Source organism: Tamandua tetradactyla, chromosome 26 (assembly GCF_023851605.1).
Source record: "Tamandua tetradactyla isolate mTamTet1 chromosome 26, mTamTet1.pri, whole genome shotgun sequence".
Lineage (NCBI taxonomy): Eukaryota > Metazoa > Chordata > Mammalia > Pilosa > Myrmecophagidae > Tamandua > Tamandua tetradactyla.
In genome coordinates, this window is record NC_135352.1 from 7,585,453 (window position 1) to 7,607,284 (window position 21,832).

The 21,832-nt window shown below is 39.2% G+C and overlaps 1 protein-coding gene across 8 annotated transcripts in view; it reads right to left on the reverse strand.

Moving 5' to 3' along the window:
• UNC5D (unc-5 netrin receptor D) overlaps positions 1-21,832 on the reverse strand; it is a 523,673-nt gene that overhangs the window by 60,683 nt on the left and 441,158 nt on the right. For 4 of the 8 annotated variants that reach the window (XM_077144160.1, XM_077144159.1, XM_077144156.1 and 1 more), the window contains 3 exons: positions 8,202-8,348; positions 5,112-5,489; positions 867-951 (listed from right to left, as the gene is read on the reverse strand). In XM_077144160.1, the coding sequence (XP_077000275.1) occupies positions 867-951; positions 5,112-5,489; positions 8,202-8,348 (610 nt within the window). Of the gene's footprint in view, positions 1-866; positions 952-5,111; positions 5,490-8,162; positions 8,349-21,832 lie in introns of all 8 variants that reach the window. The other 4 variants (XM_077144158.1, XM_077144157.1, XM_077144154.1 and 1 more) reach the window with 1 other exon arrangement.

Below are 21,832 nucleotides of genomic sequence, written 5' to 3' on the forward strand. Positions count from 1 at the left end.
TAACTGAGTAGGAGAGCTCTTCCTCCTATTTCTCTCAAGCCCCGTAGAGCATAAAGTTAAAACCATGGGGCACCGACAAATTCTTTTATAGAAATAGCTATCAAAATCTGTCAAAACCATCTGTTTCTCTGGCTTTTTCTCCTTCCAGTGTTTTTCTTTCATGTATTCTTTGCTAACAACAACAAAAAAATCTATTCTAAAATCTATTCCAAGATGCTATGACTAAGAATGCCAGAGGTATATATCCAGTTGATGAGAGAAATTGCTTTCTAAAAAGGAGTTAGGTTTATCTTGTGTGGAGGAAGGCGACATTTCCACAAATATGGTAGTTGTGCTAGGAAAATAACAATCTCCTTTCATTAAAAAATATGTGTCAAGATTTGTATTTGTTCATGTAATTTAATTTAATGCTGCTGCTATTTGTCAGACCTGAAAGACATTGACACTTAGATCATATTTTTACATTGAGGGAAATTGCCTAAGAAATTGACTCTCAATCCATTGCAGGTTTTTGGATAACCTTAAAGGAGGGACGGGTTAATCAACCTATGTGTTTACATAATGCTTAACACTGCAGGGTGCCTGCTGGAATTATTTTTTCCCCTTCTTTTTGATAGGAACACAATGGGAGGCAATCAATGTTTATGGCAGGCCCTGGATATGCCTAACAGTTCCCTGTTTCACATTGGTGTCTGTTCTTTAGATTCCAGCCACTGAAAAAATGTAGAGCTATGCATGTTTTCATTTTAGCCCATAGACTTATCTCACTGCTATACATCTATGCCTCATATTCTAACCCCTGAAGATTTTCGGCAGAGGTTCCATTCTATCTTTAAGATGTTATTAACATGCCATCTTTCTCTCACCTGGGTTCCCCTTGGTTGATGGACATATAAATCTCCCAAGAATTTTCCTCTGGGATGGCGCCATGTGGTATGAGTAAACTCACCCCTAAAACAGAAAAAGCCAAGAAGATAGTTGAAGATTTTCTAATTATCTTGAAGCACCTAAAGATATTAGAGATGCTCATAAATAGGAACTTCTCACAGCAATTTAAGAAATCCCATTCCCTGGAAAGTTTATAATGACCAAAATAATAAAGGGAAAACATTGTTTTATAACAGTGACATAAAGAGGAGCATTCGTGAGTACACAAATTAGATTTTTTACATCTTTTCAGCATTTTAAAATTATTTTGAAAGATTAAGTGCCCAACGACCAGACACTATCAACCTAGCTGAGGATATAAAATTTATCAGTGCATCAGTTAATGGGCTCTGAATTTAAAAAATGTATTTCTCTGTCCTGTTTCTATCCATTCATTTCCTAAAAAGACACCTAGGATGATGGGTGAGTCATCTTAACACTTTGCAAAAACCTGGATGAAATAGTCTTACAAATTGTGCACCTGGGAGTAAATTTAGCAAGTTGCTCAATGGAGCACTGCAATTTTTCAAGGAAACTGGAGAGAGAAAAGCCATCTGATAAGCTTAGGAACCTTATAGGTTCTTGAGCAGCCACTTTTTGGTCCTAAATTTGCAAACAAGAACTAGAAAGGGGTATGGTTAGAGGTGACTTAACAATATTCATGTCAGTGTCAAATGGAAAAAAATCTAGTAAACTTGCTTCAGTAAAATCATAGACCACAGGGAGGGAAAATACTTAAAGCCACATCCCACTGCATTTAAAATAGCCTGTCTCTCTTCTTGAATGTTGTGAAGTAAATATTTCACTCTGACCAAGAGAGAAGAGTCTACAGAGGGCAGGGATTCTCTGTCATGCAGCTTCTTGTTTATAAAAAGAAATGTAATAGGCACCCGGTAAGATCTTCACAAAATAAAATCTTAGAGTCTCCTCTTATTCTTTGAATAATGGAGCTCTCATCTTTTCTTCTTTCATTAGAGCTAATGGAATTGCACTGAAAGCTTTCAGGTTGCTGATGATAATTTAAACACAGAGAGGGCAGGCGTTACTGATATCCTTCTATGTGCCTGTTGGTTGCTATAGAGTCAAAGAATTCAAGATGCATTGCAAAACAAGTTATTTGTGATTCACATTTATGAGCATTATTCAGTAACATGCTCGTTATCATCTGTATCTTTTGCTAGCACTAAGAATGAGCAGTGCTTAAATCTCGCAACTTTTCAGCAAGGAGAACTATTTAGATTCTGGACCTTAATTACCATACTCAGGGGTCTTTAATTGGGTTCTGCCTTCCACTAACTATACTTTCTTCAATATAGTTGCCAAATAACGTTACCTCCATTCCACACTTCCCTGTTGCTGAGCACAAGTTGTAACACATGAGATATTCAATGGGTTTGGGTGGAAACCTAAAGACATGCTGAGGAGTTTTTTTGTTTGTTTTCTCTCTTAGTTTGGCTTAGTGCTTCCTCCTCACTGTTTATTTTTTGGGCTATCTAGGCCATTATGAAAACAAAAATTCAGTCTCTATTGTTCAGAGATAGAAGCACAGGAACCAATCATCAAGCCATGATACCATATGGCATCAACGACACGATGCCTGACATAGAGTAGGCACTCAAAAAACATAGCATTAATAAAAGAATAAATGATCAGGATTCAAAATTCTTAGTAAAAACCAGGCTCTTGAACCATGCTTTCTTGTGTAGATCATCAGGCCCTTATGATCAAATCCCATATCAAATCGAAAGAAATGCGTGTGCGGACATGGAGAAAGAGCTGCTTGTGGATCCCACCACAGTTCATTCTTTTAAATTCAGCTTAATTCCCTATGTTTAGACTCAACTATTGTTCATAATATGTATTATTCATAATTATTATTCATATTATGTCTAGTATTAAAATACTCCTAGATTCAGCCTGAATCTATAGGATCATTGGAGCATTAGGCTATCTTTTTCCTTCACTCTGCTACAGACACCCCCTCCACCTCTCACCCAAACATGCACACCAGTTATCTCTGATTAAAGAAAAATACACTCTCTCCAAACTCCACCTGCTACCTGACAGCCTTCTATTTGATGTGACAACAGAACCACCTGCCTGAATTTCTTATTTCCTATTTTGCATAGCCAATGATTTCTAGAGTGTGGGAATCATCACACCCTCTTTGAGAAATCATTGCAAGGAACCATGCAACAATTTTGGATGTATAGCATTAGAATATTCATATTTCTATGCCTCACTTTTTCATACTTTAGATCTCTAGGGCAAACTTTATATTTATGGCCTTCAAGTCACAAAACATATGTTTCAATCCCACACTCTTTATTTTTCCTCAATTTCATTCCCAGTGAACCATGTCAATCTTGTCCAGGGTTCTTTGTTAGAAGCCTTGAAAATTCTCCTTCCACAGAGGAAGTATTTGCGAATCATTGACAATACTACCAGAACTTTTCATTTTCATCACGGGTACTTCTGAAGTCAGAGAGGAGCAAAAGGAAATATCGCCGTTTTACCCTGATTTCATCTCCTCATATTCTCTGATTGACATTAAACAAGCATAGTCAATGACATTGAAATTGGCTGGCCTCAGTACTCCCACCACACATTTACACACACACACACACACACATACTCTAACAAATGTGGGTGGGAATTGAGAGAAAACATGCTGGTCGAGTTATTCAACCAATAAAATCATAACATTCTAAGTGCCTGGTACTGAGTTTGAAATTAGGAATGAGAGAAATGCGCAATAACACAAAATGCATCCTTGTACAATAACTCTGTTTTGAATATCCAATTCTCATTGAGAAAGCAGGAGCTGTGTCTTTTACTTTTCTTTTTCTGTTGCCCATGGTCCTAGTTTATGGATTCTTACAGAGAAAGTACTCGGTAAACATAAAGGACTGACTCATCCTGCATCAAGCCTCCTATTTTCCTCTGCCAATTATCACTAGGCGGTTCATGTCACATGCAGACACTCAGACTTTGACATTCACACACGTTTAAGTCTTGCTGTGTCCTATAGCAAGAAAGACTTAGAGAAACAGAAGGTTAAAAATCAAAATCATTCTTAGGGATGTCTTTGTAGGGTCAGTTGCCTGAAATGAAGTTTCTTTAAGGCAGCAGTTGATTTAGGAGAACCAGACAACAAATTTCTGCCTCAAATCACCAAGCCAACAGAGGGCTCAATTAGCTGGGAGAATAACAGCAGACTCATCCTGCTACAGATTCCCTCTTACAAGATAAATTCCTTGATTTGGGCAGGTTGGTTAGTTTCACCATAGAGAGCCAAGGGGTATGACCCCAATGGTTCAGCTTTGATGAGACCTGTTGTTTAATAACACCTGAAAACCCAGCGGACTCTTTTTGGTCTCAGCAGTCAAGAGAGCAGTGACTCAGCTCTTTACCTAATTCTTGTTGCTTTGAAATCAGACATCAACCCCCTCTACGTATCCAGTTATGTCTTAGACAGCAAATCTGAAGACTATTCCATCGACACAGTGTCATTTTAAAAGTGATCTGGCTTGGACATCTTAAGTATCCTCTTAAAACATCCCAGAAAAATTACTTTTTTTTCCACTGAAAAGAAGGAGAAAAAATTGTGCTTATTGATATTGCCTGCAATTGAAGTTTGAATTCAAAACGGCAATACCACAATGATCCCTCATCATTACCCATCATGAAGTGGCCTTATAATAAAAGTCTGTGGGACTGACCATGTTTATTAAGTCAGTTTCCACCAATGAAGTTAGACTCTGAGTGGCAATTGACTAAAATTATCTTTTAGTGCATGAACTAGTTTATCTATAAAGATTGTGGTTTTCAGTCCTGGCCCTTGGTCTATGCCAATTAATGTTGTCAGTGCATGTTCTAGGGAATAGATTTTCATGGGATTAAACCCTGGAGACTCTACCAAAGCTTTTGAGCAAATATGGCTATCAACTTTAAGAGGGCTTCAAATGGAGTGTTCAGTCCATGCTGAGATGAGGAATATAAAAGCTAATCTCAGCGTTGCTTCTGGTTTGTGGTATAAACCAAGTAGAGTGATGGAGCCTGCTGTTTGTAGCCATGACGAGAGGATGGTAAATGCATAGCACAAATCTGATGGGACATTACTAGGCAAGTATAAAATGTTTACAAATTGTTGGGAAATACACCAACACACACTTACCACCCACCTGTATTGGGCATTACTAAGCGCCCCCCTAAATGGCCAAAGACACCAGTTGTCCTCAGTTCTGTCCTTGTGGGGAGTGACGATAGATTTTGGATGTAGGGTGTTTTATTCCTGGGATGTATTGTACTAAAGCCTCGGTTGTTGCCATGGGGAAAAGTCCCAGAATGATTCTTGCCGTGGTACTCGGCTCTCTCAGACACTCCCAAGGAAACCATGAATGAACTCTGGACTTTGACTTTGATGTCCGTCAGTGGGTTAAAGAGTGAAGACTCTGTCATAAGTTCCTTGTCCAGCGGGTCCTGGAGACAGATTGGTCCACTGTACGTCCGGCTCACAGTCAGGTCTGGTTGCATGGAGGAATTCAGGAGCAGGGAGTTACCTGGAAAAAGAAAAGTGATTGGTCACTCAGAAACTAAAAGGCACCTCGGTTACCCCTTTACATCTGCCTTTACTTGTGCAACAAAGTGTGTGGTCACTGGCTGCTCCCTTCCAAGCTAGTTCTTCAAGTTTTTCCTTGAGTAACTAGTGCAGGTGTAATAGGATGCTCCTGATCTTGGGATTAGGAGCCCAGGCTTTTGCAGCAGATTCTCTAAAGGTCCTCACACAAAATTATCAATTTTCCAGATTTCCGCACATGTGCTCATTTCAAAACAAGTATTTTTTGGCATTCCATCAGGCAACTAACTCAGGTATTACTGTTCATGTGATTATTTTAACTGGCAAAGAGAAGTGAATAAAAGAAAAAAAAAAAGAAAGAAAGCTATTTTGCGATTCTGTTTGGAACAAAAATAACATCTGCTCATTATAAATGCCAAGAGATGACACAGCATGGTGACTAGGCAGAGTTGTTTATAACATAAGCCACGTCAGATCCAGTGCGTTTCACGTGGGATCGTGGGCGGTTTCTAGGCAGGGGGAGGAAATGATGTGCCCTCAGTTCAGAGGGACCAGGGCACCTCACAAATTGTTCCATGTCCGAGCAGGCAGTTTGTTCTAATGATGCACATGACACTCCGAGAGGGAAAACATGCTCCCTGTGGAGATACTGAGAATCTTATATTCCACATGAGGAACAGCTCAGAATGGCTTCCTTTCTGTCTCAAAACAAATGAAACAAGAAGTTTTGCAAAAACATGAGAAATTGGCCTTTGCCATCTGTTGGGACTCACCATTTTTTTAAGGTCAAATATTGAAAAGCAATGCTGTGATATTTTCTTGTGATGAAATAATCTCATTTATTAGTAAATAACAAAATAACCCTCAGTCCCAAACCTCCCACCCATATCAGTCCGTCAATGTGATATCGCAAATTGAAACTCAAACCATATTAAACAATTTTCCTTTGGGGCCTGACAAAAAATATTCAAAACATGATATTTTCGAAAATGTTGCAGTTCTAGGCCATATTTTATTGTATTTGCCTCTATTGTTTTTCCATTTTCATAATTTGTAGCAATGCCAGCAGGAAATCTGTAATTTTGACTTTTCCCATTTCTTGTGCTGATGATGCTCTAAGAATCTAGAATCAGAGGATGAGGTTTGTAATGAGATGAAATAACATTGTAGATCTAAAGGCTCCTTGATGATGCATTTTTTCATGCTTGAGGCTGCTGTACCAAGGCAGGCCACATCAAGCTGCTGTACTTTTTTTAGTAGAACTGCACTGAGTTCTACAGTTACAGCCTTGCTCTTGTTTAAGGTCTCGTTAAGCAAGGAGTGGGATTGACGAATCATCCCCCATCCTGAAAGAGCTTGGCATAGGAGCTCCTAGTGAGACCTGCAAAATCATACCTTTGAGTCTCCTGGCTATTTTATCTTAAGCCTTCGCTGTGTGAAATTTAATGTTTGACTACTCTTAAAAGACTCTTCTACCATCCCTTGCACTAACTATATTTTGTCAATTTTTAAGTGTTCTGGTCTAAGATATTGATGCCTTAGTATATGCATGGAAATATCTTTCTAGTTTCCTATGTTTTGTATAAAATCAGTTCTTTATTGGATTCATTCCTAATTAAATAATAAACCTAAACTATATACCCAATTATATAGGATGTGTCCCCTTCTAAGGGTGAGCAGACCCCTGACCCCTTGAGATACCCAGACCTAGTGAGGGGTAAAACATTCGTGTCCCTTCCAGCCATCTCCCAATTTGTTTTGCTGGCACACTTGAGTTTCCACTGCTGGTCCTCATCTCTATTCAGTTATCACTGTGCAGTGAGATTTCTGCTTGTCCTGTGCTATAGACACTATTGACACACAACAGATAGACATGAAAGTGATGATACCGACAGTGAAGGTCAAGGTAGAAAAGTTCATTCTCTGAAGAGAGATGGTTTCTTTTTTTTTTTTTTTTTTTTGCCTAAAATGAAGGCTATGTCTCATTCTCACATCACAATCAGGAATAGGCTTGGTTCATAGAAGAGGATTAAATGACTCTGTTTTGAAAATGAGTATTACTATTGTTTGACATGATACATTTTTCTTCCCTCGTAATAAAAGATTGCTTGGACTTGGCAACAGCTGAGAGTCATTTAGGCTGGCAATTTCATTTTTCCCCTAGCTAAGTGACCAATCATATATCCTTTAAAGTCCTTTCACTTATATGCAATAAGAGTCACAAAAACAACCCCACCTAATAAATAGTGTAATGACTGTACTTGGGAGGTTGGATATAGTATCCCAACCTTGCATAATCAATATTTAGTTTACCTAAATTAAATATTCATACTCAAGGTGGGCTTCTTAAAATAGAAAGCTGCATCATCTGAGATAAAATGACTAGTGATGTTCACCGCCTGCCAAAGGTAGAGATGCCACATATCCATTCCAAAGTGGAAGCACTTCCTTTGCAACGTCCTTAATGGCGAATTGAGTCCCATTTGTCTACAAGTGGACCACTTCCTGGAGCCTCGTCTCGGAATAGGTGAAGGCAATTTGGTAGCGGCTCCCAAGACTCAGAGCTACCTTCACACAAGGCCAAGGAGAGCTAGCCCTGTGTGAGTGTAGTCAACCGTCCTGGGCACGAGCCGTGGCGGGGGTCTACGCCGCTGACCTTGATGGACTGTTTTGAAGTGGAAGGTCTGGAAGCCACCTGTCAATGCAGAAGAGTCGATGACGTCCACACCATAGTCACTCTGGCTCCGTCTGTAAAAGGTGACACCAATGACAAGGACGGCGACGGCCACGACGGCGGCACCCAAACCGGAGTAGAGGGCAATGTCGCTGGCATTTTCAATGCCTGGAAGAAAGAAGAGAGACCCTAAATGACCAACAGGGACCCAAAGCCAAAGAGTTGCCACCCTGGCATATGAAAGGAAACTATCAGATTTGGGGAACTGCTACTCAGAGAAAATAGTACCCATAGTTAACCCAAGTTTTGTACAATAATCACATGTCTACGTGCCTGGAATACATCAAAGGGAAGCCAGTCTAATATCCTAATTGCCTTAAGAAAACTTACCATTTAATAGATTCTTGAAGAGAATCAATCTTGCAAAGAAAATATTTTCTGATAAAAAATGAAAGACAGCTCCTTAATTTGCCTATTCCAGAAAGTCAAATTTACCTGCAAAAGTATTTAGTTTATTTATTTATTTATTTATATTTGAGGGCAGACATAAGACCCACACACAATGACAAGAGATGGGTGAATATCCTGCTCGTATATGACCTGGGCACATGCATTCGCAGAGAGTAGTCTAGTGGGAGAAGATAACATATGGTCTATGAGTTTAGGGAGTGAAGACCAGAACTCACAAATGTGAAGTTTAGCATTGGCATGAACCATTCCATTTGAGGGAATACAGAAAACCTCAGTTTAGGGTTTCCAATTGCTATGAGAGCATTTTTGTTGTTAGACAGGCAGACCCACAGTTCTGGGTTCTATTACATCTATAGCCAATGTTTTCTAGCACTAGTTCAATGCTAGACACTAATCCTATTTTGTGGAAGAGCACTGGACTCTGTAAGGGCACATGCTGTTTCTCCCATACCTCTCCCACTCCATCCTATTGAATGCATGGGCAAAGCAAAAATAAAAGCGTTAGTTTGAATATAGAATTTGAGTGTCTTCCCCCCCACCCACCCAAGAGATGCTGCAGCTACTTTCCAGCTCTTCTTCTATATGCATATTGGATATGTTTCATTCCTGATGCAGATTCACAGTGGCTATGACAACTCAGCATTAGAGATTTATTCAAGACTACCTAATCCTAAAACAGGTGTAATCTTGGAAAGTGTGGGGAAATAGAAGGTGGCAAGTGCTAAACTATGTAATTAATCCTCTTACAGATTATGTGGTAAGTACACTTAATAGGTCCCAGCATAATTACTCTGTCACCCTGTGTTGGGCTTAGGGGATAAAATAAACCCATCATATTTTTACCGTGTAATTGCACAGCACTTACTATGCATTCACTGCACCCTAATATGGTACTTATGTTATCAAACGAGGAATACTAACTGCACAAGTAATGTGAATTTATTTTCAGCAAAGTTAGCGGAGTGTAAAATAAGGTGCGACCAAATTAAAGAGCGAACAAGGAGATCAAGCAGAACCAGTTCAGTAATAGGGCAGTAAACACATAAAAATAATTTGCAAGGAAGAGTGCAACAGTCAAAAAGAACAGTATCTGAAAGGTCTGAGGTTTATCACACACTTTCAATAACCAGAACAATCTGATGGGTACTGGGAAACAGGGTCTGATTTAGACTTTAGTTTCAACTTTATGATGGTGCAAATTCAAGTGCGACAGGATAAAGGTGTATTTCACAGGCCACCTGGAACATGTGCGTGAGATTCATGCCAACCTCAGGGTTCCAGTGTCTGCCCTTCCTAGGGAAGGAGGCACTCCCACCCTTCATCAACTCAGTTCTTCTCAAGCTCCCTGGAGAGAAGAATTACAGCCAGAGCAGCGAGAGGACAGAGAATAGACCAGATGCATCACACCAGGGTACCACGAGCATCAAGGACACTTTGGATGGAAACCAATTAGCCATTTCTGTTTCTCTTCCCTCCAGTTCCTTGGGCACATCTGACAGATGACACTATCACCTCCAAAAAATACATCTGGGGAGAACACACCTGCTCAGCAACTGCACACATACAGAGAAACAGCCTGATGGTGTACTGAAAGCAGCTGCTCTGCTGCTGACTTGGCAGAGAAGAGACAAAGACATCCTTAGTTTCCCAAGTACTAAAATAGGAAGGACCAGCCACTGGGAGGATGACCAGGGCAATATGTCCCTGCTGAAAATGAGCATCACTGGACATGATGACCCTGAGACAAAACCTACTGAGCAGCTGGGCCACATTGTCTTTGCTTCTCTGGATTCTTGCTTTATCCTTTAGGTTCCCAGGTAACCAGAATTCTCACTCTCCTAGACACAAATCCCGTTTTTAGGAAAGGATCCTACCTATTCCTTCAGACTGAAGTTTCAAATGTTTTGTATGGCTCAACATGTTTTCTCTTCCAGGAAAATTTGCAGAATCTATTTGACCTTAGTCCAGGGAATGACATACTAAATTACAGAATCTTAAAAAATGAGTAAAGGGAATTTGGGGATCAGAGGAAGGGTGAAGGAAGAACAGAGAGAACTAGATGAAGAGTAGTCATGCCTTTTAAGACTCATTGGGATGCTTGGTGGGGCAGTCTGATGAAAAGCTAGGAGTGGATGGAGAGGGATTCCTATAGAAGGATAATCAAAGCTGCATTTCTTTTACAGCAACACTCCCTCCTGGGAATTAAAAAGTCCAGGATACAATAATTTCAAATATATTTGTTAATCGCCAACCATGTAATGGGAATGAGGATACAAAGATATGCAACATTCTCAGTCATTTCCTGCCTAAAAGTGGTGGGAAAAAAAACAAAACAAAAAACAAGTTAATGATGAGATTCTGGAATTCCAGGGGCAAGTACAGAGGTATACATAAGTACTCAAAGCCACATGCTTATGCCTCAAGGGATTTAATCAGATATCCTTACCCAGAGCTCAAATTCTTCTGATATTGGGTCACTGTACATCCTTCTTTCTCTTCTTTTTCTACCTGTACTTTTACTTTGCCTCTTTTTCCCCAACCTCCTATTTTTCCTCTGCCCTGTCCTTTCCTATTATTTCTTTCTAGGGAGATAGGGCTGGTTTTCCCTTTAAGTATTTCTGCATGTTTAAGAAAGCTGCACTATATTCTCTCTTCATGAGCAGCTCCAGGACTACCTGAAGTTGAGTTCTGTGGAACAAAGTGTGTGTGTAGTGTGCCTGAGCACATGTGCAATGAGAGGGGCACTGCAGTGTTCAGCACATACATGTGAACGAGCATTTGTGAACACAAACACACGCTCAACTCTTACCAGAAGGACATTGCAAGCTACTTCAGCTTCTTCCTAGGAAACACCATCCAGCAACATGACCACATGGCACAGTCACTTCCCAGGGCTTGGCAGCTTTCTCCATCTCCATTCCAGAGTTAATGCACCTTTGTTATATTGCCATACACCATAAATTCAGTTGTAACTAATTTACTTGCTAAGTCGATGCCTGCTAGGGAAAGGCCCTGTGTAATGCCATTGTAATACTGCCACACCTCCCCAGACTGCCAGCCCCTCCATCTCTCTACCCATCCATTGGGTGCCAGCCTAAGCTCCTCTTTCCCCTAGAGAGTGACTAAGCCCTGGCATACCCAGCCATGCTTGCCAACCTTACAACTTCTGAATTCCTATATCACTTGTGTCTCTAAAACTCAACCTGCAATCTTCCTTTATACTGTTAATTATTTGAGTACCAGTGAGTTGGTGTGTTCTCCCTGACTGCTTTAAACTCTTCAAAAGCAGTCATCTCTCTATCATGTCTTGCAGAAACTTGTGAATCAGTGTGCGTAACTATTTATCGATCACTTGCCTGGCCTCAAACCGTGAAAAGATAAATATTAAAGGAACCACAGTTTCAGGCTGATTTTAGAACTCATGCTGCAGGGACTCTCCTTCTATTAACATTCACATATACATAGAGAGATGTTTATTTTTACTTATCTTCTCTCTCACATGCGTAGTATTGCTGGGTTGTTTGCCGAAAGGGATTTTGAGCAAAAATGTTGATATCCCACTGAGCAGGCTTTTCTGCTGTTTGTGGAGACAGGGCGCTGTTCTCTGACTTTCTATTTTATAAATACAAGCTTTGCCTCTCAATGTGTTACTGCTGTCTTTTCTGTCTTCCTCATCCTTCTTTTCTTCTATCAAAGAACCATAATAACATTAGGCAAAGCTGGGAACAACCCAACATAGGGGAGTATAATTTACAGTTCAGAACACACACATCCACACAAACAAACACACACACACACACACACACACACAGAAAATTAAGAAATCTCTTGTATTGTATCCAAAATGATAGCAAGTGTGCTCATTGCAGGGAGAGGGATGGAACTTCTGCAAAGAAAGGCTGCAAATAGAGATCCAGAAACCAGAAAGGAAATGTTTATGAGTTCATTTGTCCTGGAGAAAAGAGCTGTAAAGTGACTTTGTGGTGATCTTTAAGGCAGAAAACAGTTGCTGTAAGAAGAGAATAAGCCCATAGTAGGTTCTCAGAGGCTGTTCATTTATGAAGAAGCTAGTAACCAACTCTTCTCCATCTCTAGCAAGGACATGGCCTTTTATTATAGCAATTGGGACTCTGGTTAGATATTAAAATGACCTTTTCTACAATGAGGGTTGTTAAGAACTGGACAGTATTTTGAAGGGAGATTGTGAAATTCCTTTCAAGAAAGTCTTTAAAAAATGGCATGACTTTACAATAGTCTGCGGTTATATTATTTTATTTTATTGGTCAAAACTGGTGAGTAGGACTGAATAACCTTTCAAAGCCACTTCAGACTTCATAGATCTAAGAACAGGCATTAACAGATTTGATGGCTTTATGAATTGTAATTAATCCCAGTCATTTAGAGTAACCAACATCCCCAATGGCCTAAACAGAACGGCTGTTTATTTGGTTTTCCTTTCTATCCTTAACTGCCCCTCTCCATTTAAGGACATATAAGTGCCACTTATTATTGGAAAATTAACTTAATTCCCATTTAATGAGCTTAACTATGCATCAGATTAGAATCTACTTTACCAGTTTAGAATATGATGCCCAGAATAAACAAAAGGGTATAGCAAGTACCTCCAAACATATGACATTCTGTTTTATCTCTTATTAGATGTTGCAGAACAACTACTGCTGCTATTTTAGGGGGGGAAAAAACAAAAAACCTTGAATAGGTATATATGTTATACGTATATATTATATATATATATATATATATATATATATATATATATATATATGACAGTGAATTACTGAGGAATACAAATGACAAACATACATAAAGAGAGGGTTTAGAGAGGCAACACAAAGAGAAGATTAAAGATCGAAGGCCATGTCGCAGCCATCCCAATAACCAATCTCAACATGGGCAGTGCTATTTTGACAGAATATCTGTGCCAAAATATGTCATTGCATGCTGACATTGATGAAATATGGCATAAGAGAGTTTATTGTTGAAGTGTTTATACTTGCTGTCCTCAAAAAGGAAAACTTGTTCTGTTTAATTCAAGATATCAGAAGAGCTTTTAAATGGTCTGCCATGGTCAGCAATTTCAATTATGTCTGCACTGCTTGAAATCTCAAATCCCCTTCTCTGATCATCATGTCTGCCTCTCTAATTTCCCATCCTGGGAAGCCAAATTATTGTTATTGTGATGGTGGTTGTTTTATTGTTATAATTAATTGCAACAATAGCAAATTCTTAAATGGCACTTACCATATACATGGCACTGTTCTAGGACTATATATTTATTAACTCGTTGTAATCCTTCCAACAACCCTATAAAAATCTCCCCTTTGAGCTGTGTAAACCGAGGCAAAGATATTACTTAGCTGGCCAATGTCTTGTGCTGTGTAAGCAGGATATTTAGGATTCAATCCCAGGTGATTTGGCTCCAGAATCTATATTCTTGACCAGCCTTTATATGGCCTGTTAACCCTCCGACCTCCTGGCATGCCACCTGAACGCCTTTTACAAGAGGAGCTTTTAACTGAGCACTGAAAAGTAGAGATGTGATCTTGTCCTCATGCTTACAACACAATCTCTGAGGAAGATATTATATTCCTTATTCTACGGTTGATGACACATGAGTTCAGGTAAATTAGGAGCTTACTCAGAGCTTCATAATCATAAAAAGGCAGAACTAGAGTTTCAACATGCATCTGTCCTCACTGCCCACCTGCTTAATCATTACACTGGGTCACTTCCTTCCCTCTCCTCTCTGCTCTCTCTGTGCCTGTAGCCAAGTCAACTCGTCCTGCTAGAGGAAGGCACAGAGTTTACTGGCCAGTATCATCAAAAGACTGATGCCACGCTACCTTGCCTGGGCCTTCCTTGCATCTCAGTGATTTGTATATTCATTTCCTGTGACCAAATAACATTTTATAACACAACAGCTACTCTAGACTTTGTATTTCCTTCAAGACCCAACTTCTCACCTGCCTCTCTTTGTCATTGGAAAAAAAAATGGAAGTCATTCCATATGAACTCCCTCTCCATGAGCTGATGGAGAGAGCTCCTGATGTACTTTTCCTTTCCTTTTCCCTCTTCCCTGAAGAGCTCCTCCTCATCTGTGTCAGGCTAGCTATGCCCCAGCCCTCTCCTGAATGAGCAGGGGCTTAGCCTCATTCATTATTTCCTTTTGGCATTGTATCTTCAAACTCTTCCTCCACCTCTGAGTTCTGCCTTCTGTCTGTGAGCATAGTCTAGTCTCTGTAATTGTCTCACCCCAAAGCCTTCCCTCAGCTTACTCTCTGATGAACTTCTCAAAGGTGCAGTCTTCTTTACATCTATGAATTCCTTGGCCTATATTGAAAAGAACTTTAAACATTTTTTAACATGAAATATTTCCCAAAACATGTGCCATAATTCCCCCAACCAGTGAAAACCTTTCCTTGTTGAAATTTTAAAATAAATAAATACATAGAAGGAATTCTGCAAATTTAGATAATGTTTCAGAAAACATAAAAAAATTACAAAATAAAGAGTAAGCTTTCCCCTCGACTATACCTTCTCCAACAGCAACCACTCTTGAGAGTATCTTGTGATTCCTTTGAGAAAAACAGATTTTTGTTTCCTTTTTCTTTCTGTACACTAAATGCTCAATGCCTTTTTTCAGTACTGTTTTTAAAAATTTACAATATCTTGCTGATCTTTTCTTATGAGAACATGCAGACCTATTTCAGTCCTTTTATATGTGCCTAGCCCATTGAAAGTCTGTATGATAATGTGTTTAACTAGGCCCTTATTTTTAAATCTTGGTTGCTCCCTTAGCCCTTTAAGGTCTAACTCTTGAAGGACATTTGAAACCCCTGCATCAACACCAGTGGATTCTTTGTCTTATCATTCACCACTGCTCTGAAGCAGTGGACAAGGAGAGCCAAATCTCCTTCTAGAAAAACCTCCTCCTTAAATTGGATTCTCCTATCTGGTTCTCATTCTGTGTACGGGCTTTAAAATTAAGTTCTTGCTATTTTTTCCTCTTCCTACTCTCATCTAATTGTATAATCACTCACACAGTGTCAACTCTTCTCTCCATGCCAAAGAGTGCCAGACTAAGAGCTCTTCTTTGAAAATCTTGTCCTGTACTTTCTTCCTGTTTGCTAACACCTCAAAATTCATCTTTTTTGGTTATGGATTCATCATTCTTATCTCCTCTGATATTTTCTTTTCCTGAATTCTCTTTATCTGAGAGTGACATCCCTCAGTGTCCAGACCTAAGAGTAGAGTCATCTTTGATTCTTTTTTCCATCATCCACAGGCCCTACTGATTTTTATCTCCAGTTTCTCCCTCATTTCAAATTCCAATAGTAGACAGCATAGTCGAAATCCACATTGTACAGCCTCTTCTTTTCTTGCACCTGTGCCCCAGTCTCTGATCACTCTACACCATACTACATGTGGAGTAACCTTACCAAAAACAGTTTTGGCACTGCCACTTGCAATACCTTTCAAAAACTCTCTAGTAGGTATTAAGTGCCCTCCAAACTACTTACTTTACTGCTCAAGACACTTTATACTCCATCCCATATTTTACCTCTTTTTACTCACTTCACATCTATATGGATCCTATGCTCTGGCCAAATCTGATCACTTATATTTTTTAGGAGATTCAGTACTTCAGCAAACTTTTTTGTTGTTGTTCATATTTTTCATTCTTTTGGAAAGACTTTCCCCTCCATTTTCGGCTCCAATTCTAACCATTTTTCCATGGTTGGCAATAGGGGTCATTTATTTTATAAAATATCTCTTGATAGTTCACATCTGAATATATTTTATTCCTCTTTTTAACAAGGTTGCCAGATTTAGCAAATAAGAATAAAAGATACACAGGTAAACAAATGAATTCAGGAAAGCAATGAATATTTTAGTATAAGTATTTTCCATGCAAGATTTGGGACATACTCATACTGAAAATTTATTCTTTGTTCATCATGAATTCAAATTTAACTGGACATCCTGCATCTTTGAATTGCTAAAGAACTGTGGTTTTGTCCACCTGACAGGAAGACAAAATAGGAGTTCATACAAAAGGGCAGAATTTGAACTCCAGACTTTGAGAAAACTACTTTGCTTTAATTTTCTATTCTGAAAATTAAGCACATAAATTTTCTAAACTTTAAACACACTAGCAGGTATAGGGGTGGGGCCTGTGAATCTACATTTTTAATAAGCACCTTGGGTTATTCTCATGCTGGAAAACATACTGGCCTATTACCTCTTTGCTGTGGTTGTGCTTAGTTTTCAGATATTCAATGAACAAAATTCTATCATGCCAATTCAAGGCAGAGTCCATGATAGCATTGAAAATGGTGATAAGAAAAGGCATGCACTTATGATGAGAATAAACTTAGATAATAAAACAGTTGAAAGTCAAAGAAAATTACAAATGTTGTACATACATATTGAGTTGAATTGACTCACAGCAGGAATGAATCTGAAGGACAAAACAAGTCATGCCATTTGTGGAAAGTGCTGTATTTATGTAATTAAAAATGATCAGCAGGAAATGGGGGAAATGACTGACACATTAGGAAAGAAAGGGTTTTAGAATGTGGCTAGAGGATCAGCATCAAAGGCAGTAGCCTAATGTTAACTTAGGAGAGCCTAGAAATCTCTTGAGAATTAAAAGGTTTGGCTCAAAGACGTAGTCCAAGGTCCTATTCAAGTCTACAGAACCTGAAAGAGAATGTCCGAAAGCCAGTGAAGAGCCTGCCATCTTCTGAAGTTAGGGAGCTGAAGAGCTCCCTAACTTTGTGACAATGAAGTCACAAAGGATAAAGATAACTAAGTTCAACACAATTCCACTATGGATGAAGCCAGGATCATTTGGGTAAGGATGCAGGAAGGAATGCTCATGAGTGAGGAGAGGAAGGTCATACCTAGTTTTCAGACCTTGAAGGGCACATTCAGATTATTCTTTGGTGGATATGATTTCTGAAACATTTTGGCTTATCCAAGAGCCTGTCACCAAATGGGTGATGGCTGATTTCTCATCAGTGAGTAGGTGCTTATTGTTTCTTCATCTCTTATCACAAATCACTTCTCATTGTCTATTCTGTATTGAAGTTGTGGGGAAGAAATATTTTTTATTTTCCCTTCACATCTTACTGGGCCAGTACTAGGGCTTTCTATTGAATACTCGTGCAATAAATATTTAGTACGTGAATGAGCAAAAATGACTATATAGAAGCAGAGTCCTTACTTTTCTCCTTAAAAATAAAAAAACCCAGAGAGGATTTGGCAGGAAGACATAAAATCCTAGTTCAACAAATATTTACTGGATGCTTTACACATACCATGCACAATGGTAAATGCTACAGGTGCAGTGATGAACTAGATTGTGGATGATAGACTATGTCTATCAGATGGAAAGTATGATGCAATATAAATGTAATGTAAAAGTGAGGAAGAGTTTGATAGTAAGGCAAATTACAAGGACAACTAACCCAGATTTGTGTTGTGGGTGTATATGTGTGTGTGTGTGTGTAGTGTTGTCTTATTTAAGATGTGCATTATTGAAGATGTGACACCTAAGCTGAACTCCGAAAGAAGAATAAATTGAAATGGTTAAGTGCTAGTTGGAAGGAAAGAGTTTTTGAGTAGAAGTAGCAGAATGTATAAAGCAGTATATGTCAAAATGAAAATGGGGTATTCAGAGAGTGAAGAAGCCTATTTGGCCAAATAATATAGCCACTGGTGGGAGGGTGGGAGTAACTAAGCTGATTAAGGGACGCTGATATGAGTAAGAAAAGTGAGCAGCAAACAAATTATTTACATGCTAAAGTGTTTTGCACTTCATCTTAAGAACATCAGTAAACTATTAAAGAGATTTATATAGGGAGGTGCTATGAAAAGAATTACGTTTCAGAAAGATCAAACAAAAGAATGCAGGGCAAGTTTAGATACAGGGAAGCAACTGTAGAAATCTTGGTTAAGAATGATCATGGTCCAAACTTTTAAACTATTCTCCTGGACACCATTTTCATTTCATTGTTTTTTTTTTTTTTCTCTTACTACACTGGCTATTACTTTTTTTGTCCCCTTTGCAGTGACTTCTGACCTTCTCTACAGATAAATGTTGATATCCTTCAAGGCTCAATCCTCAGATCGCTTCTCTTCTCTAAAGGCACTCATTATCTGGTGATCTCACTCAACCTAATGGTTTTAAATATCATGTGGACACTGACAAGGCTCAAATTTATGTCACCAACCAGGCCACTGCATGACCTCTAGACTCATATATTCAACTTTCTCCTGAACCTCTCCATTTAGGTATTTAATAGGTATATTAAACTTAGCATTTATAACACTAAACTCCTGATTCTCCTTCCAGATTTATTATATTAAGTATTCTCCATATCAGAAATAGCAACCTTCTTCTGGATGCATAGCCAAATTTTGGAGTTATCCATAACGTGTTTATTTATTTCATATTTTATACCCAATCCATCAGCAAATCCTCGGGACTCTGCCTTCAGATGCCTTAAAAAGAAATTCATGATGTGGTCCATTTATGCCATTTTTTTTTTTTTTGCTATCAGCACAGCTCAAGCCATGATCATCTTGAACATAGATTATTGCAATAAACTCTTAACAGGTCTCCATGTATCTGCTCTGGCTTCCTGTAAGTTTACATTCAACAGAGCAGTTAGAATTTATCCTCAGAAATATTAAGTCATGGTCCTCTAAATACAAGCACTTAAAGGATTCCCATTTCAATCAGAGAGAAGTTAAAAGTCCTTACAGGGGCCCAGAACACACTCCAGGGTTTGTCCCTGCTGCAATATTTTTGTGACCTTATGTTTTAGCCCTCTTCCTTTTGCCACTCTGTTCTAGCCATCCTGTGGTCACCTTGCTTTTCCACAAACACTCTACGAAACCCACGTTACAGCTTTTACTTCCTGCTGTTTCCTCTGCCTGCAATGCTCTTCTTCCAAATAGTCAGAGATTTTGTTTTCTTGCTTTGCTTCAGGTCTCTTCTCAAATGTAGTTTTGTTACAGAGGCAGTCTCTGAACACCTTACCCTAAAAGCAACACTCCCTCCAACCCTGCCTTTGGCTCCCTCACCCTCCTTCATTATTTCCCTCAGAGCTCTTATCACCATCTCTATGGTAACCAGTAGTATATATTTTTTGTTTTGGTGGTTTATGTCTTACCCCCACCCAATGAAATTGTGAACTTCATAGAAGTAAGAACAGTATCTGTTTTAGTTGCTGTTAATTCTCTACCACCTAGAATATCTCCTTGCACATGGTAGGCACTTGATTAATAGCTACTGAATTAATGGAAGGATGGACTTGGGTTGAGTGGAAATGGAGAGACGCTGATGAACTTGGTATCTATTTAAATGGTAGAATAGTCAAATTTTAATGATTTTTTGGGTGTCAAGCAGGAGAAGGGAAATGATGGATTAAGAAAGCTGTCCATGTTTCTGACCTAGTTGCCTTCAGTTGATGGTATATTATTCACTGAAATAGAGAACATAGGAGGTAGCCTGTTTGGGGGACTGGGAAGGACAAGGGCAAATTCAATTTCGAAGAAGTTGAGATTATGTTAATTAGGAGATATTCAAGTGGAGATGATCTGGAGGCAGCACACATATAGAACTTTAATTGGTTTCATGCTTAGCACTTATCTCTTTTAGATATAAAACACTATGTAGAAAATATGGAATATATGGTATCAAGTTATTTTCCAGATTAAGTCAAATCCTTTTCATTCCCAAGGTGAATTCACTGAAGTAGCCATTCCTCAGGTGCTCATAGCCATTCAGAAAGGCACATTTCCCATGACTGCAAAGAGCCTCATTGTCTGAACACAACCATTTTTCAGTCTGACTCTGGGGGTGCGTGTTTGCCATTCAGAACCTACTATATTTTACTGAACCTCCTGACATTGTTACACAACATTTATTGAAAGCACATTTGATGGTAATGAAGTTTCTATTAACTATGATTAAATCTCATAAAGCACCTGAAGATAATTTAAGATGTGCAGAAGCAGAAAATGAAACATTCGGTTTAGTACATTAGGAAACGTAATTGATTAAATTATCTCATTTACAATAAGTGCTTTCATGAGCTATGCAGTGCACATATTTTTCCCAGTTTGTCATTATGATTTGCTGATGGATATCTTCAGACTTCACTTTCTTTTTACCCCTCCCTGCAACTCAAAACAGGCTCTTCTGCTCCCGTGCAAACAGAGGACTGCATGTGAAGATCTGGGCGATGTTTTCTGTCCAACGGGCTTGTGGAGGATCATGTGCACAGCTATAGATAGGAACAGGTTGTTTCTCAATTATCTTCATAATTGACTTTGATTTTGCATCAGTGATGATTGTGATGATTCATGAGGTCTTAAACTAAGTCCCTCTTTCACTGAACAACCACGGCCTGAATTTGTATAATGCCCTCCTAACCATGCAGCTTGCAAAGCCCCGATTGGATTCCTCCGGGAGCCTTTTGCAATCATGTTGATTCTGTTAAGGTTTTATTTTTAGGAAATCACAAATTAAAGCAGTTTAAGCGATTCCGTTGCAGTATCCAGCAATTAAACATGGTGCTCAGGAGTGAGAACCCCAAGCAAGAACTCATTCAGCCATCCCCGAGGATGAGAGATAGCCACAGTGGGATTTATGGCTGGAAGTACAGATGTAACCGAATTAGAATGGCGCAGGACTCACAAACTAAGCGTGAAATTCATTTTAAAAACACACATGTACATTTCTGAATAATTGTCCCATGGCCGCCACAAGATTACCCTTGTTCTTAGATGTGTTACACATCAAAACCAGCTGATGGCACGTGCTCTATGGCCAGAAGGAAGTGGAGAGCCCACTTACTCTAGCTGTCACCCAGAGGTGACAAAGCCACAGGTCAAATACTCAGGGGATGTTTTCTCTCTCCCTCAGCATGCACATCCACAGAAGCACCGACCCACATAAACACCCAGGTTCCCCCACTCCCAATCTTCCTACAAGGTCCAGAGCAAACGTGCATGCTATTAGAGGGCCACCAAATACCAGTGGCTCCTATGTGAGCAGCAGACAGCAGGGAGAAGAAGTTAAGAAGGCTTGTTCCTGTTCTGGTACTAACCCTCACATTCTGGAAGTATCAGCCTCTTTGGATCTA